At 42.8% G+C, this 15,660-nt stretch overlaps 1 protein-coding gene across 2 annotated transcripts in view; it reads left to right on the top strand.

The window, feature by feature from the left end:
- Positions 1-179: 179 nt before the first annotated feature.
- The window catches only part of LOC144990509 (metal transporter CNNM2-like), a 56,095-nt gene continuing 40,614 nt past the window's right edge, over positions 180-15,660 (top strand). For both annotated transcript variants that reach the window (XM_078944028.1, XM_078944027.1), the window contains exon 1: positions 180-1,809. In XM_078944028.1, the coding sequence (XP_078800154.1) occupies positions 324-1,809 (1,486 nt within the window). In that variant the 5' untranslated portion in view covers positions 180-323. The remainder of the gene's footprint in view (positions 1,810-15,660) is intronic.

Below are 15,660 nucleotides of genomic sequence, written 5' to 3'. Positions count from 1 at the left end.
AGTGTCTGTCATCTCCTCACTCAGCCAGGCTTCTTCACATGAGGTGCACTTGTTTGGGAATTTCATTCGCCAAGGAAGCTGCGCAGGCCCCACCCCCTGGCCGTCTGCGCCCCCTGATTGGTCGCCGCCGTCGCCTGTCTCGGGGACATCAGGCGAGGCGTGAGTGGCCCCAAAGTCTGAGCTCAGTGTCGGACACGTCGTGGGAACGAGCGGGTCCCGATGCACCAGTCCCGGCCGCCGTGCGCGGAGATGAAGGCGGACTCGGACGGACTCTGATCCACAGCGCCTCTCATTCAGGAGGTCGACTTCTACTGCTGATCGATATGGCAGATCCGTCATCCCAGGCAGAAACCGCCGCAAACATGGCGTCACTGAACCGGGTTCGAGCTCTGGCGATGATTCTCTTGACTGTCACGGGCTGCTGCGGCACCCCGACGAGCGGCGCGGAGGGCTCCGAGGAGACCGTCATAATCGGGCTGCGGCTGGAAGACACGGACGACATTTCCTTCATGGACAAGGGCTTCCTCCGGGTGAGCGAGCGCTCCCGCGTCCGCCTGCGGGTGTACGGGCAGAACATCAACAACGAGACCTGGTCCAAGATCGCCTTCACGGAGCACGAGCGCAGCCGCGCGGCGCGCGCCTACGACAGCTCCTCCGGGGATGAGCTGGACTCGGATGACTGGTCCGGCGCGCATCCCTGCGGGATCAGGACTTCGGATATCATCATCCTCCCCAACATCATCCTGAACCGAAAGACCTCCGGAATTTTGGAGATCGACGTGAAACCTCTGCGGAAGACCGAGAGGAGTAAAGCCTACTACCTTTGCATCGCCACCTCCGCGAGTGCCGCGGCGGGGACGCACGACCCGTGGACCGAGAACACCTGGATCTACCACGATGGGGAGGACACCAAAGTAATCGTGGTGGAGGAGAAGAAGTTCCTGTTGCCCTTCTGGCTCCAGGTCATCTTCATCTCCATGCTGCTGTGTCTGTCCGGCATGTTCAGCGGCTTGAACCTGGGGCTCATGGCTCTGGACCCCATGGAGCTCCAGATCGTCCAGAACTGCGGCACAGAGAGGGAGAAGAACTACGCCAAAAAGATCGAGCCGGTCCGGAGCCAGGGCAACTACCTGCTGTGCTCGCTCCTGCTGGGGAACGTGCTGGTGAACACCACGCTGACCATCCTGCTGGACGACATCGCCGGCTCCGGCCTCATCGCGGTGGTCATGTCCACCATCGGCATCGTCATTTTCGGGGAGATCGTGCCCCAGGCCATCTGCTCCAGACACGGCCTGGCTGTGGGTGCCAACACCATCTTCCTCACCAAGTTCTTCATGCTGCTCACCTTTCCCGCCTCCTACCCGGTGAGCAAGCTGCTGGACTACCTGCTCGGACAGGAGATCGGAACCGTGTACAACCGGGAGAAACTCCTGGAGATGCTGCGCGTCACGGACCCCTACAACGACTTGGTGAAGGAGGAGCTGAACATCATCCAGGGCGCGCTGGAGCTCAGGACTAAGACGGTGGAGGACGTGATGACCCCGCTGAGAGATTGCTTCATGATCCCCGGGGACACCACCCTGGACTTTAACACCATGTCCGAGATCATGAAGAGCGGCTACACGCGCATCCCCGTTTTCGAGGGCGAGAAGTCCAACATCGTGGACCTGCTCCTCGTCAAGGACCTGGCCTTTGTGGACCCCGACGATTGCACGCCGCTCAAAACCATCACCAAGTTTTACAGCCATCCTCTGCATTTTGTCTTTAACGACACCAAGCTGGACACCATGCTGGAGGAGTTCAAGAAAGGTGAGGCGAGTTTACTCCTCCGCTGTCAGCCTGCAGCTGGCGGAGGCACCTGTCACAGGTGACTCATACAGCAACCTGCGCACCATCCAGCGCACAGCTGGATATGCAGACGCAGCTGCTGCGTCTGCATATCCAGCTGTGCGCTCACCTGCAGACAAAACCTGCTTTGGAGGAACGTCTCTCAGTCGTTCCTGTACAGAGGGAGTGTAAAGGCTTATTTATTTATCCTTCCCCATCGCTGCGTCCTGTGTTAATGTTCTGCCTCTCTCCTTCTGTTTTCCACCCCCCACCCCACCTCACCTCACCCCACACACTTGTGGGAACGGTGCAGCAGTCCCGCTCACCTTATCAGGTGGGGGAATCTGGCTTGAGAAGCTGCTTTGGTCCACCTCTGCTGGAATGCAGTGGTGTGGACAATGAATACCAAACTGGAAGCGGACTCCCATCTGCACATTTCTCTAGGCCGCTAGAGAAACCACTATTTTGGACAATCTTTGGCCTTCTCTGAAGTAGGCACACCTGAACGCACACCTGTATGTGTGCAAGCGCGGATGTGAGCGCCTGCTGCCTTTTGTGCTCATTAGAAGTGGATAAACATGCAGCAAATCTATCAGCTCTGTTACCAGAGATTAACTCTCAGGGCCAAATTAGCATTACATAAGGGACTGTTTGGGGATAGGGGGGCCAGTTATAGTCATTTCTAGTTTACAGGTGTATACCGAGGTCCACAAATGAAAACAAGTTTTACATAAACAATGTTTATAAATCTGTTTTAAAAAATCAATTGCAGAATAATGGTTTGGTAAAAACCTATTTATGTCCGTCAGACGTTTATAACAGCACAAACACAAACACACACATTTACAGTCACAAACTTTGACACCAATATTCTTCTTAACTCATCGACCATTCTGAACCGTTCCCCTGTCAAGCAGCCAATACGAGTGCAGTCTCTCACTAGTCAACCAGATTGCAAACTATTGATGATAATTGCAAAAACAAAGGACACTTCTTTCTGTCACCTACCATCATAAGAAACACCAGAAAAAGAATCTTCATTTCCAACTGTGACTTAGGAAGTGTAGAATATTTTTCAACACACTTATTTGTGTTACAGTTTTTCTTCAGTTGCCTTGGTGCATTTCTCACAACTTAAACTTTGCTCAACAGTTAGTGCAACCTCCACAACATTTAGTGGTAGTTTCCTGTTCAGTTTGTCCCATAGCATCTGTTTTTGGAAACATAGCAGTTGATTGAGAACAAATCTCTGCAAAACGATCACTTTAGACTTGCTTTTGATCATTATTAATTTGTTTTTATCATGTCTCTCAATATTAACCATACTAGCACAGGCTGAATAATCATTGTTTCTACAAAAGAAAATCATCTTCATTCCATTGCTTGTGTGATTACACACAAACCTGTTGAACATGTCAGACATTTTGTAAATTAATTTTAAACCCTTTTTATTGAGTTTCCATGAAAATGTCCATAAATAACCTTTCAAAGGTGAACCTCACACTGATGAAAAGGAGCTGTGAGCTATTAATAATAATGGATTGGATTTATCTGCGCTTTTCCAGACGTTTGAAGCACCTACAATATATGTCTATTATTCACTGACTCCTCATTCATGCTTGGTGATGGTCGCCACAGCTGCTGTCATACACATTCACACACACCAGTGGAGCAACACTGCAGGCAGGGAGGTGGACACAACAATGGTTGGCTGGGGGGAGCGGGGATCGAACTGCCGACCCTTTGATCATTGGACGACCTGCTCAACCACCCGAGCCACTGCTGCCCATCTCAGTCACTCTCATGAAATTAGACTTTACAAGTATGTGTATCGTAACCAAGTGACAGGATTGTTATGAAGTGCATAACGTATCTAACTGCAAAACATGGACGGTCAGCTTCACGTAAGAGGGGTAAGGATGGGTGGAAGAAGGGGTCAACCATATAGACAGGGAAACACTTGTGGACCGTGTGGTAGATGATGACCTCACAATGGCTGTGGCGTGATGGCTGGTCAAAGACTGCAGTGAAATGTTGGGAGAACCATCAGTTCAATTATTAAGACATTTCATTGAGAGACTAGGTGATCAAACTGTAAGATATGTCAGCACAAACTGATTTGCTCTGCTCTATCATGGGCATAAAAGAGATTCTGTCCCCTTTTGCACATAGACTTCCAGTTTACTACAACTATAGATCAGATTTTGTGGCATAGTGTGCTGCAGTGTAATAGTAAAGAAAATAATATTATATTACAGCACTGTAAAAATGTAGCACGTTTACATTTGTTTGTACTTACAATACAATCTAGAAGAGGCGGAACAGACTCTGCAGCTAAAGTGGATATTCAGTGTCTTTATTTTTATTGATTTCTAATTTTTAAAATGTCGTACGTGGCTGTCTTCACTTTACGTGACATTTGGAAGCACTTCCAGAGAAATCTGTTCCAATGAGCACACGTTCAAACCATTTGACTTGATTGGAGTCATAACTTGTCATTTTGACGACACTGACACTTTTTACTGACATAAAAACTTGCTTTTAAAGATGAAATTATCTATTTTGATAAAAGGACTCGCTATTAAAGAATGAAGTACTCATTTTAAGCGATTGACTTGTTTTTGGTCGATTGACCTTCCATTTTGAGAAAGAGACTGACTACCTTGGTTTGCAGTTTGCACTAATTGTTTTAAGAAACGCCTGAGCAGTGGCGCAAACTTTAATACTTTTGTGAGAAATGCAGCAAAGCGACTGAGAAAAACTGTTAATGTGCTGTGTAAAGAGTGCAAAACAAGAAGCAGAGAATTATTCTGCACAGGCGATGGTTTTTTACAGATCCATAGATGTTGTTTTCAAATGCAATGCTAATTGACATGGGTGGACATCATTTAACAAATGCAAAGTCCTGCTGAAATGAATATATTCGTCCACACCAGACTCACTACAGGCAAGCATGCAGATCCTTAAAAACAGAGATCCCCTTATCTGTGAGGCTTCTCCTGTGACCACCAGCATGTAAATATATTGTTAAGTCATTACTTGGACTATAATCTGTTTTCTTATTTTGTAAATTTAGTGTAATTTAGAAAACAAAACCCCATTTATGTTGTCATAAATAATTAGCTAATTTTTATATCCAGGTTTAGTTTAAAGAAATGATGACTGAGCTCATATAAACATTTGAAACACAAATGTCATTCATAAATCATCTTTTGGAATTAAATGAAGTTGATTTTGCTGTGGCAGAAATTAAATGATTTGGAAAAATACAATCATAAAAAATACTACTTAGACTGAAGTTCTTATGAAGAATCAATTTTTAATCGGAGGTTTGAGTTCACACTTCAGCTGTTTACCTTCAAGGATTCTCTACAGCAAAAGCAAATGCACAACAGAGACAAAAGTGAAATAACACCCACAGTATGATACAAACCCTTAAGACCCCAGCAGATTACCTATATGTACAAACGTATTAAACAACCACCTTCATAAAAAAAAAAGTTTTTTTTTTTTATGAAAAAAGTTGGTCCAAAGTTTTCTTTATAGTTACTCTCTGGTGAAACAAAGTGTCATTTAGTGTTGTCAGAAATTCCTTTGGGATCATTCATGAACTTAGACTCCCAGTTTTTAGGATCAGGGTTTAGTGTTTAAGCGAATTGGTTCCTCCCATACAGCAGGAGGCAGTGTGCTCTCTTTTTATTGGCTTACCGTCCACCACTAAATGATTGAGAAATGACTTTTGTGCTTGTAGAAAAGGCCTTACAGTATGGAAAAATTGCCTTCTCTCATTTCCCATCATCCCTTTGTTTACACTTTCTCCCGCTATCTTACAGCCCCTCACAAACCCAACCTGACATTACTGGTGAAAGGAAAATGGTGAGCAATATTTAAGTTATCCATACAGTTTTGAGCCAGATACCAGTTCAGATGAGCAAAACAAGACATACATGGATCTACTTGTTTACAAGTGGATGTATCAGAATGGAGCGGAGCAGGAAGCTTATAGCCTGGCTTCTGTAGCACCTACATCACAGCTACAAGCCTTTTCCAACAGGATTTTTTTTCTTGTCCTGATTCTCAACAATTTGATTAAAGAAATAATCAGAGATGCAAATTTAATCTTAATTTTTGTTAAAGATGTCTTCTATCATGAGAAAAATGCTACAGGAACATGCCAAAAACACTCAAAACACAGTTTTCATTGGAGTGAATCCTACCTAATATACCCAGCAGAAATGAGTTTAGTTCCAACATTTATGGCATGATAACCCTGACGCTGATGAAACAGTCGGTTCCGTACCCTTTACCAGTGCCTGCTTGTTTATTTGTTGGCTTACGATGTCGGTTAGGTCTGAGGCAGCAAAGGCTGAGAGATCGATGCTTTTGCTTCTGCTCTAGAGTGATTAGTTTGTGGCTGACTCTGCTTTCACATGTTTTCTTGAACAGACTAAATGAAACTGAGGTATGGTTGAGTGTTGATAGAATTATGAACACATGAGCCTGTGGACTGAGCATGTCTCCAGTTCTGTGAGACACTTAGTTCCTTGAAGATAAAAGTTTGCGGGATGTTGAAGCCTCTTAAATGTTCTAAGGAAACATGTCCGAAACTGGATGAGCAGCTATGATGCACATTTTCTTGGCAGATTCCTTCTTACAGATAACTCCTGCTTCTTTACAAGGTCCCCTGTCGAAGAGGTTAATCACTGTTGTAATTTTGGTTTGCACCCACCCAAATGAGTCTGCAGCGTGTTCCTGTCATACTTTGCCGTGCTGGAGTCATCATGCACTCTTGGCTCAGCTCGGGTGTTTAGCGGCTGAGCGTTCCCGCTCCTGGCCGCGCACCAGAGGGAATTTGCCTACAGCCCCTCCATGGAAGTCATAAGCCATTGTTGTAAAATGGGCACTGGAGTTAAAGTTTCCAGTCTATCTGGCTCTGTGGTCTCTGTGAACTTGCAGTTCAAAGTGCTTTGTATTGTAAGTCATTGTTAATTAATTTGATGCCACTTGCAGAGCTGCATAGTTGTCTGGAGGAAACGGAGGTCAAGGAAAATCACAGGAGTACTGTACGGCTTCCAAAGCAAAGTCGTTTGTTCACACACGGCGGAGATGTTTCAGATATTTTCACAGCTAAAATCCATTTCCTGTAACAAACAAGTGAAACCGTATAGAAGTGAAAATGATCTCATTAGGCTTCATTTTGTGTGACTGATGTACTGGAAGCCGGTTTAGTGCAGGTCTTACAGGTCAGGGGTTACAGTCAGATTCATGCTGAAGTCTTTAATGCACACAGACATGCTTCTGGAAACTTCTGGCCCCAGCTTTAATTGCTTTCTGCCCCGAAACCCCAATCATTACTGTCATGCAGGAGCTGTTTTTCAAGCTGCAGGTTTACCGGTTAATGACTGGGTCACTCTGTGCCATTTGGGACCTAACCAAGCAGCTGAAGCAAAAACAAGAATTTGGCTGCTTTCCTAACGTGAAGTTATGTGTGATATTCCTGAAAGTCAGAGTTACTCAATCACTCACCGGCTTTGTGAGGGGGGGTTGTACTCTTGCAGGAGCACTCCTACGGGGTTACAAGAGCGTTTCTGTCGCTCCATCTCAGCAACTCAAGTGTGTGCATATATTTAATTGGCTAATCATTTAAAGATATTGGTGTTCCTTTACAAAAATCCCCTGAGCAGATACTTGTTTTAGAGCAGGGTCTCCTGTGTGACAGAGCCTGTTTGAGGTCTGGTACCTCTTGAACTAGTTTTCTTGCTGCTGCAATATAGGCCAATCTATGCTTAATTCAGATTCAGCAGCCGCTGTGCACTGCACTTTGTGTCAAAGTGAACTCCCTTTTCTGCAAATTGTTGAATAGCTGACAGGATTTCAGCGTTTTTCCCCTTTGAGTGGTTTCATTCTTTTTTACTGGTTTGGATGAAGCATACCATCTAAAAGCAGATATAGCTTTTTCCCAGTAACCTTTGGTGCTACAAGCGCTTGCATTAAATGGTGCAGTGTTGGTAAGAGCACTTAATGTTTTCTGATGAGGGACACCCCTTTGGACTCAGCAGGACTTCACCATCCAGCAGCTCACTTTATCAGAACTAATTACCTTGATTCAATGGCTGTGTGCAATAATATGCTTGCTGTTTAAGTGGAGTGCACGAGGAGATTTTCTCCTGTTTAGAATCAAATTTCTTTGGGAAGTAGCACTTCAATCTTTACACCAAAAATATATTTAAAGAAAAGATGGAAGCATGCAGCTTTCTTGTTTTTACAGCAATTAAAACATTACTTTTACACTTTCTTAACCTTTCTAAACAATTCTTTCTGCAAAAATCATGGACACATGACCTTTTCCTAACTATTCTATACGTAAGGGTTAATGGCCGACGAAGTGTGTATTATCAGAAATTAACGCACGACGTGGAAGCCTGAACCGTCCGCAGAGGACGGTTGCTTCTGCAAAGCGTGTTATGGTGATAATGCACAATTTGAAGGCCATTAACCCGCTTATACCATGGTCACTTACAAATGAAATAAATATTCTACCATTTTTAGTACTTTATTCCTGTTATTTTTTTGGTTTGATCTAGGGCTGCACGATATGAGGAAAACTTGCGATATGCGATATAAGTGATCAATATGGCGATAACGATATAATTTGCGGTATATAAACAAATAGAAAAATAACCAAAAACATAATTCCCATTTCATTGCAACAGTTTAAAAATTATACTCCAAATGACCCTCATCGACATAGGTGACAATCGTCTAACATAATAGGCCTTCATCTGATTGGTAAACAATGGGTAGGCAACCATCTGATTGGTCAAAGCATAAAGGGATTTATTTGATGCGTTAAATGCTTCAAGCTGCTATAAGATTGTTTTAACACATTTTGGGTTTACGATTTATTGCGATATTCACCGTCTTTCGCGATATGCATATTGCAGAGCTGGGTAATTTGCGGTATATTGTGCAGGCCTAGTTTGATCAATTTTTTTCACAAGAAACGGACTATTTGTGGCGTGGTGCAACAGACGTTTTAGTGACAGCGTGCTCCGCCGCTTTGTCCCCTGATCTCTACTCCAGTTGCAAAGGAAAGCAATATCTATGCTTATTGTCACGACGGGTTGAATAAAGCATCAGTTCAGAGAGAAAGTTCACCTCTTACTGCTTGTTTTTGTCCAGATTATAAAGCTAAAGTTTGTTTTAAAGAAGCCAGCGCAGTGATACAGAACATTTAAGCTATGTGACCAGAACATTTCTGTTTGGTGTGCGGTTATCACTCTGCATTATCACTTTTTAAAGCACACCCAGCAGCCAATCAGAAACGAGTACTTACCTGGACCATGTTATAAAGGACAGTATGGTGCAGCCAAATTCACAACAACAACAGTCATCTTGATGGGCTTCATATAGGTAATTGAAAGAGTAAAACATAAAATCAAAAGGTTCATGATTACACAGAAATCAATAGGGAAATACTAAATTGAACTAACAAACTGACTAAACTAAACTGGACATCCCAGTCAATGTACCTGACCCCCTTTAGGCTCTATTTTTGCTATTCACAATCCAAAGGATGCTGTAAGAGTTTATTGACCAAGTGTTTAAGTGAGTAGCTAGAAATGGGCAGAAAATCCATTTGTCAACATATGACACAAATGCAAAAAATTACAAAAATATCATTAAGAGGCATGTAAATCCATCCCGGACAAGCCCCCTACAAATGCTATGCCATGATACGAACTACAAAAAAATATTGAATGAGACATGAGAGCATGTGGGCATAAAAGCTGGCACCACGTAGCTCTGCTCAAACATACATCAACTCGCAACCAAAACCTGCATGAAAAAAAGCAGAAAACGCAAAGAATAGGCTCAACCATGGCAAGAATTTGGAAAAAAAAAAAGTTGGTTCAAGAAGCAGCAACAAGAAAACCCCAAGATAATTGTTTTTGTGTTTGGTTTCTAAGGAAAGATAAAAGCTGGTGCTGATTGACAACACTCTTGTAATCCCTATTTGACAGGACTCATAAGGTGTTCTGTGTCGTGTGTAAAACTAACAAAACCTTCAGGCAAAATTCGTGCCTTATTAATTTTTCCAGTTCATTTTTCAGTGTTAATTTATTTGCCTTCAGAAACAACCCTGACAGATATTTTCAAGTAATAGTGTGACTGCACATTCTCCTTTTTTCGTCATTATTTGGATTCTTGTGCCACATAACCCTCCTTCACTCAGCGGCCCACCTCTGACTGTCCTTTCGAACAAAGACGCCATCTTGTGGAAAAACACTGGGAGACAGAGAAGAGACAAAGACAAGTGAAACAAACACCTTTACATTTCAGACAGAACTAAAATAGCAACGATCAGACATTTTCAGGTCGCAGTGCTTTGTTCTGTTTGGCTTCCTACAAGATGCTATTGTGTGGGATGCAGGCAGCAGCTGTGCTGGTGTCATGAACCACCTCAGGTTTAGGTGGAGATCTCCACATGATGTTTGTTTCCAGAGAATTCCCAAATGTTTGAAGCTTGACTCTGTCTTTTTGAGGGCAGGTTGTCTTCCAGTTTGTGTTGAACCAGGGCTCAGCATTACTGTTGATGTCACTAGGAAGCCAAAACCTGAAGATGTCATCACTGTCCTGTCACATGACCTATTTTACAATCAAATTATGCAGTTTCAGTTGTCTGACAGTGGATATGGTCACACTTGACTATAAAGCTTTCATACAGAAGGCTAAACGCAACATCTTATGTAATATGCTTGTAAGACGAGCCCCTACTTTCACCACTGTGCATAAAATGAGGTGTTTTACTTTTATGTTCATGTGACTTTTGCTAAATGCGATGTTACAAAACAGCTCAAAGTGGGCTTCACATTTACAACCTCAGTTTCTCATATCTGCACCTGGTACATTGATGTAATGACAGCACAACTAACAGGGTGGTGGGATGAATCTGTGTGGTGGATCCATCCATCCATCCATCCCTCCATCCATCTGTCCAGGGATGAAGAATTAATTTTTTCATACCCAATGACCATCAGATAAGATAGTATTTTCTTTTTATAAAAACAGCTCAAACATAAAGACATTGAGTTTGAAGGTCATCCTAAATCCTCAGCATGTAGCAGAAATAACACTTAATAAAACTATATAACTTAATAAAACTAGAAGACTGATGAAGATGCTTCTTCTTTGATGAAGCAAATATAATAAGAGATATTCAGAGTTTATTCCTGATCAATTTGGGTGAAAAGAAAGGCAGCGAGGGGATGATCAGACTTAATTTATGTGAAAAAGGATTGCAGCTCTTTTTGAGGACAGTCTTCTCCTCTTATGCTTATGCTTACATTAAAACCCAAACTGCAGAATAGATGCTGAGAAGCTGTCATGCTTGACAGCTCTGCCATCAGCTGTTTCCCTCAAACCTCAGCAGTGCAGCGTTGCCTCTTCCTAAAGTTACTCCATTGGATTTCTCTCAATAGTGACGACACGTGCAGTCGTGCAGCATCTGGCATTATTTCACTTTTAAATGTCTGAAACATCTGCTATTCTACTTCCGATCTTCAGTAAATGAGTCCAGTTCTTCTCTGTCTCCAAAGTCAGGCAGACATTGTAGAGCACTCCATTTATTAGCATGTTTTACTGTTAAAGACAAGCAATAATTCTGAGTAAAAATTCTTCTTATGGGTGTTTTAGAGAAGTTTCCAGCTAAATTGAACCAAAGGTTGCAGTCTTGTGTCTCCTGGGATCAGTGTCGTACATTTGAATTGGAATACTGAGCTCTTAGTGAAGAAGAGTCCTTCTGAGGAGCTGCTGTCTCAGGTTTTGATGAATGCTTCTTGGACCTTTGATATTTTCCCTGTTGACTGGAGTGAACCGTTGGGATTGTTCTGTGGCAGGACCGACTTTGGCCTACATTCTTCAGATTCTGGTGCAACATTGAGTAGGATTTAAGACCCGATTAGCACAGCAGTTGAGGAGTGTGAATCAAAAGGAGGTGCAAACCCAGAGCCAGTCTGATCTGGCATTATGACTTTCTTTGTTTTTATTTTTCGGATGGGAAAACCGTATGTATTCCCCTGAAACCCATCTGTCCTCGGGGAGCCCGGGAAGGCCGGGGGTTGGTTGTCCGTGCTTCGCTCTGATTTTCCATCACACTGTGCCCACAACTCCTGTCCACCAGGCAAACAGCTTTTTCACTATCAGCTGGCTAGAAGAAGCCCACAACAAAGCTGCTGTTGATTTGAAGGTTTTGAAGTGAAGAAGCCTTTTTTCCCTAAACTTCTCTGGAATCAATGTGCAGAGTGACGGCAGTCATCTGCGAACAAATGCCACATTGTGCTGGGGGAGCAGTCTATTTCTCCTGAAACAGTAATGTTTTATTATTTCAAATGTGCTGGGATTTCTTCAATCAGCTTTACATCTTGTCCCCTCAAAGACAACCTCTGACTTGCCAGAACCCACCTGATTTGATGGCCGTTCCTGTGGAGCGTCTGTACTTCTGTGTTGTTCAGGAGTCGGCTTCCAGCACGCATTGCCAAGGATCTGTCGCCATGCGCTCCTGAGGAAAATTTGTTATTATGCAATGCAGAATGCAGCCACCCCCACATTGCTTTGAATAAGCTGTTTCCCAAAACAGAGATCACACCAGGCCAGTGCCTTTTTCCTCTGACAGATTATTTCGGCTTCATACTCTTGACGCGCTCGCTGAGGTGGAACCGACCTGTGAGAACCTGACTGGAAAAGTACCACAAGAATTTAAAACTCTCCTGGACTCCGGTAAAAAAACAAAGTTCAGCTTTGTCATGTTCTTCAACATGTTCTAAAATCTTTGCCCAAGTATTTTCTGAGCACGCAAAGGATGAAAGACTGTTCAGGTGAGATGTTGAATTAAAATACAATATAACCAATAGCTTTATTCCTTAGATTTAAAGGTGCTCCTTTTTTTAAAAATGGTAATAATTCAGGGTGAGATCGTGATTTTCTCATAGTTTGAGGAGACAGAAAGTAGATGGCTTGGTTTTGTGTTGAGAGGAAATGCTTGTTTTGTCTGCAGTTCTGTCTTCCAGATGTTATCGGGGTCATCTGGGTGTTGTACTCATATCAAATGAACGGAAATTGCAGCTATTAGTGTCACTGTGTGTTGATTAAAAGAGGGAGAAGAATGATTCAGATTATTGGGTTTTAACAGTGGAACAGAGAAAGTTTGCCGCTGGTTTGAAATGAGAATCCACCACATTTCTGGCAGAGCGAGAAATTCTTCTGGTCCTCCAGGCAAATCATTTATAAAGAATTGTGATAACAATCAACCAGAGTCTGATGAATGCACCAATACTATGTTTATCAAAAACAAGGACATTTTCATGATGTGTTTTTGTTAAAAAGTAAAACTCAATAATAGATGATTAAATGTTAATCTTTATTATTGTTTGGATTGGTGGTTCAATTTTTAATTTTAAACAACAAATTTAAACATCAGTGTTGACTAACAAAACATTAGCTAGCTGGCTAAGCAGTTATTTCCTGTAGACCAAGCGTCCCCAAACTACGGCCCGGGGGCTGCCCCCGTCCCCCTGAACATTACCAGAGAGAGACACTTTTTTTTTTTTTTGCATTATAATTATTTTTTTAGGCTGACCACGTGATCAACACTCATGGAAGCATGGAAAACGGAATCCCTGGTATTGTTTCCTCACATCAATAAAGCTTATTTGGTTATAGTAGTAGGTTTAAAGATTGTCATCTGGACTTGGTTTTTAAAGTTGAAGACGTTTCACCTCTTATCCAAAAGGTTTTGTCAATTCTGAAATAACTGTTTAAGAGCTGGTTTATATGTGCTCATGGGGGAGGAGTCAGACCTGAAACTGGATAGTATTGGTTCCATAGATTGCATTGGTTTCGGGTCGTTGGGAGTCAGCTGGAGTTGGGGAGACAGTGGCTACCCTCCCCAACCTGCTCGTCTCTTTGACCCAGGTGAAACTGGTTCGGTTTGTTTGGGTTTCAGAACATTGCTGTAGATGCAGTTTCAGGTCTGACTTCTTTCCCATGAGCAAATATAAACCAGCTCTTTTAGCAGCCATTTCAGAATCGACACAGCCTTTTGGATAATAGGTGAAACGTCGTCAACTTTAAAAACGAAGCCCAGATGACAAATTTTAAACATACTACTAGAGCTGCGATGGTGTGGGATTTTTGATCACCGCTGTGATGAACCAGCAGGGGGCACTGTGTTGCGGTTAATCACACCCCCCCCTCAAAAAAACACAAAATCCCCCACGTCGCAAATGAATACAATTACAACGCAGTATTCTTTATTAACAAATAACAGTAACAACTAAGTACTACCTATCTAACTAATAAACTAACTATATAGGTGTTTTAGCATGACTATGTGTGTCAGCGCGCTGCATGTCAGGAAGAAGCGTGCACAAGTGTGTTGGGGGTGCGTGTTGATTCTTCTGCAGTGGACTGCTCTCGAGCTGCAAGCGAGGCTTCACCTGTGCTTTCTGGTACAGACATCTTCTCAGAATATTATGTATTGCCCAGTAATAAACGAGACTGCTGACACCCATGAAGAACGCGAGACATGAGGCTCCGCCTTTGTTTATACAGACACGTAACTTGGCGCTGCACAAAATAGTTCCTAAACAAAACATCTAGTGATATTCATCGAAATCTAACAGTGCGCGTTCATTTTTGGTGTTACAGAGTGAAGGAGAACAGTAATAAAGGGTTTCCACCAGAATAACACTGACTGATTCTTTATTAAACCGCTGTGGAGTACAGCTGTGATGGTGTGGGATTTTTCATCACCACTGTGATGAAGCAGCATGAGTCGCGGTGTCGGGACTCTTGTGACCCCCCCCACCCCGCAACACAAAATCCTCCAGCGGGCAGCCGCGTCTCGCACTCTAGAATGCACGCAGCTTGTAATGAAAATGAATACGATGGAAATTATTAATTTGAACGCAGTAAATTTGTCGTATTTCCTAGAGAGACGGAAACTTCTGTTTTAGACTGAGGATGTGTATGTGCTGCGGAAACCGCGCGAGTGTGTAAGTGAGTGAGAGCGCTCGCAGGGAGTGAAGGAGAACAGTAAAAAAAGGTTTAACCCAGAAGCCCTTTAAGTCTGAACACAGGACTAGCAGAATAAGTAAATTATAAGCAAAGATGAATGTGTTTAATGTTTTTATTATAGTTCCAATCACGTACCATATGCAGAACTTTAAAAAAAAAACAACGGTCCGGTGATGACCTCATGCGGTTATCATCACACCCCTACCTACTGCTATGATGGAATCAACCTGGATGAATGAGAGTCTTCATAAACAAAGCTTATTTGAATTAAAATGTGAGCCAAGCTAAAAATGCTGCTACTGCAACCTCACTTTGGCCCTGTCATAGAACTTGAACGTGACCCCGCCCCCCCATCAGAACGGAAAAATGACAAAAAGGATAGGTAAGAGAAACATTAATTGCAGGGTATTTAACCTACAGTCTAAAAAGAGTATTTGGGCTGTATTTGGAAAGATTAACCTTTTTTACATTGATCTAACTTATTTAGTTTGGTGAAAATAAATCCTTTTTTTGAGTTCATTCAACTTAAAAATAACAAGTGGTTGTCTGACATAGTTATTTTACTTTCAATCAACTTAATTAAGTTTGTGTAACTTCGGTGTGAAACTGTCAATGCGTCATGACGTCATAACGTAAGGCAGCACAAGGAATTTGTGGGATACCATTTTTTTTTGCCTGTCTGGGCAGATTGGGGTTTAACCCTTGTGCTATCCTAGGCACTTTAACATTGGGAGTTGGGTCATCTAGACCCCACAA

The sequence above is a fragment of the Oryzias latipes genome, assembly GCF_053564925.1.
Source record: "Oryzias latipes strain Hd-rR chromosome 1 unlocalized genomic scaffold, Olatipes_Hd-rR_3.1 chr1_Y_3".
NCBI classification, from domain to species: Eukaryota; Metazoa; Chordata; class Actinopteri; order Beloniformes; family Adrianichthyidae; genus Oryzias; species Oryzias latipes.
The sequence above is the reverse complement of the archived record's forward strand: the minus strand, read 5'-3'. Positions and strand labels throughout refer to the sequence as shown.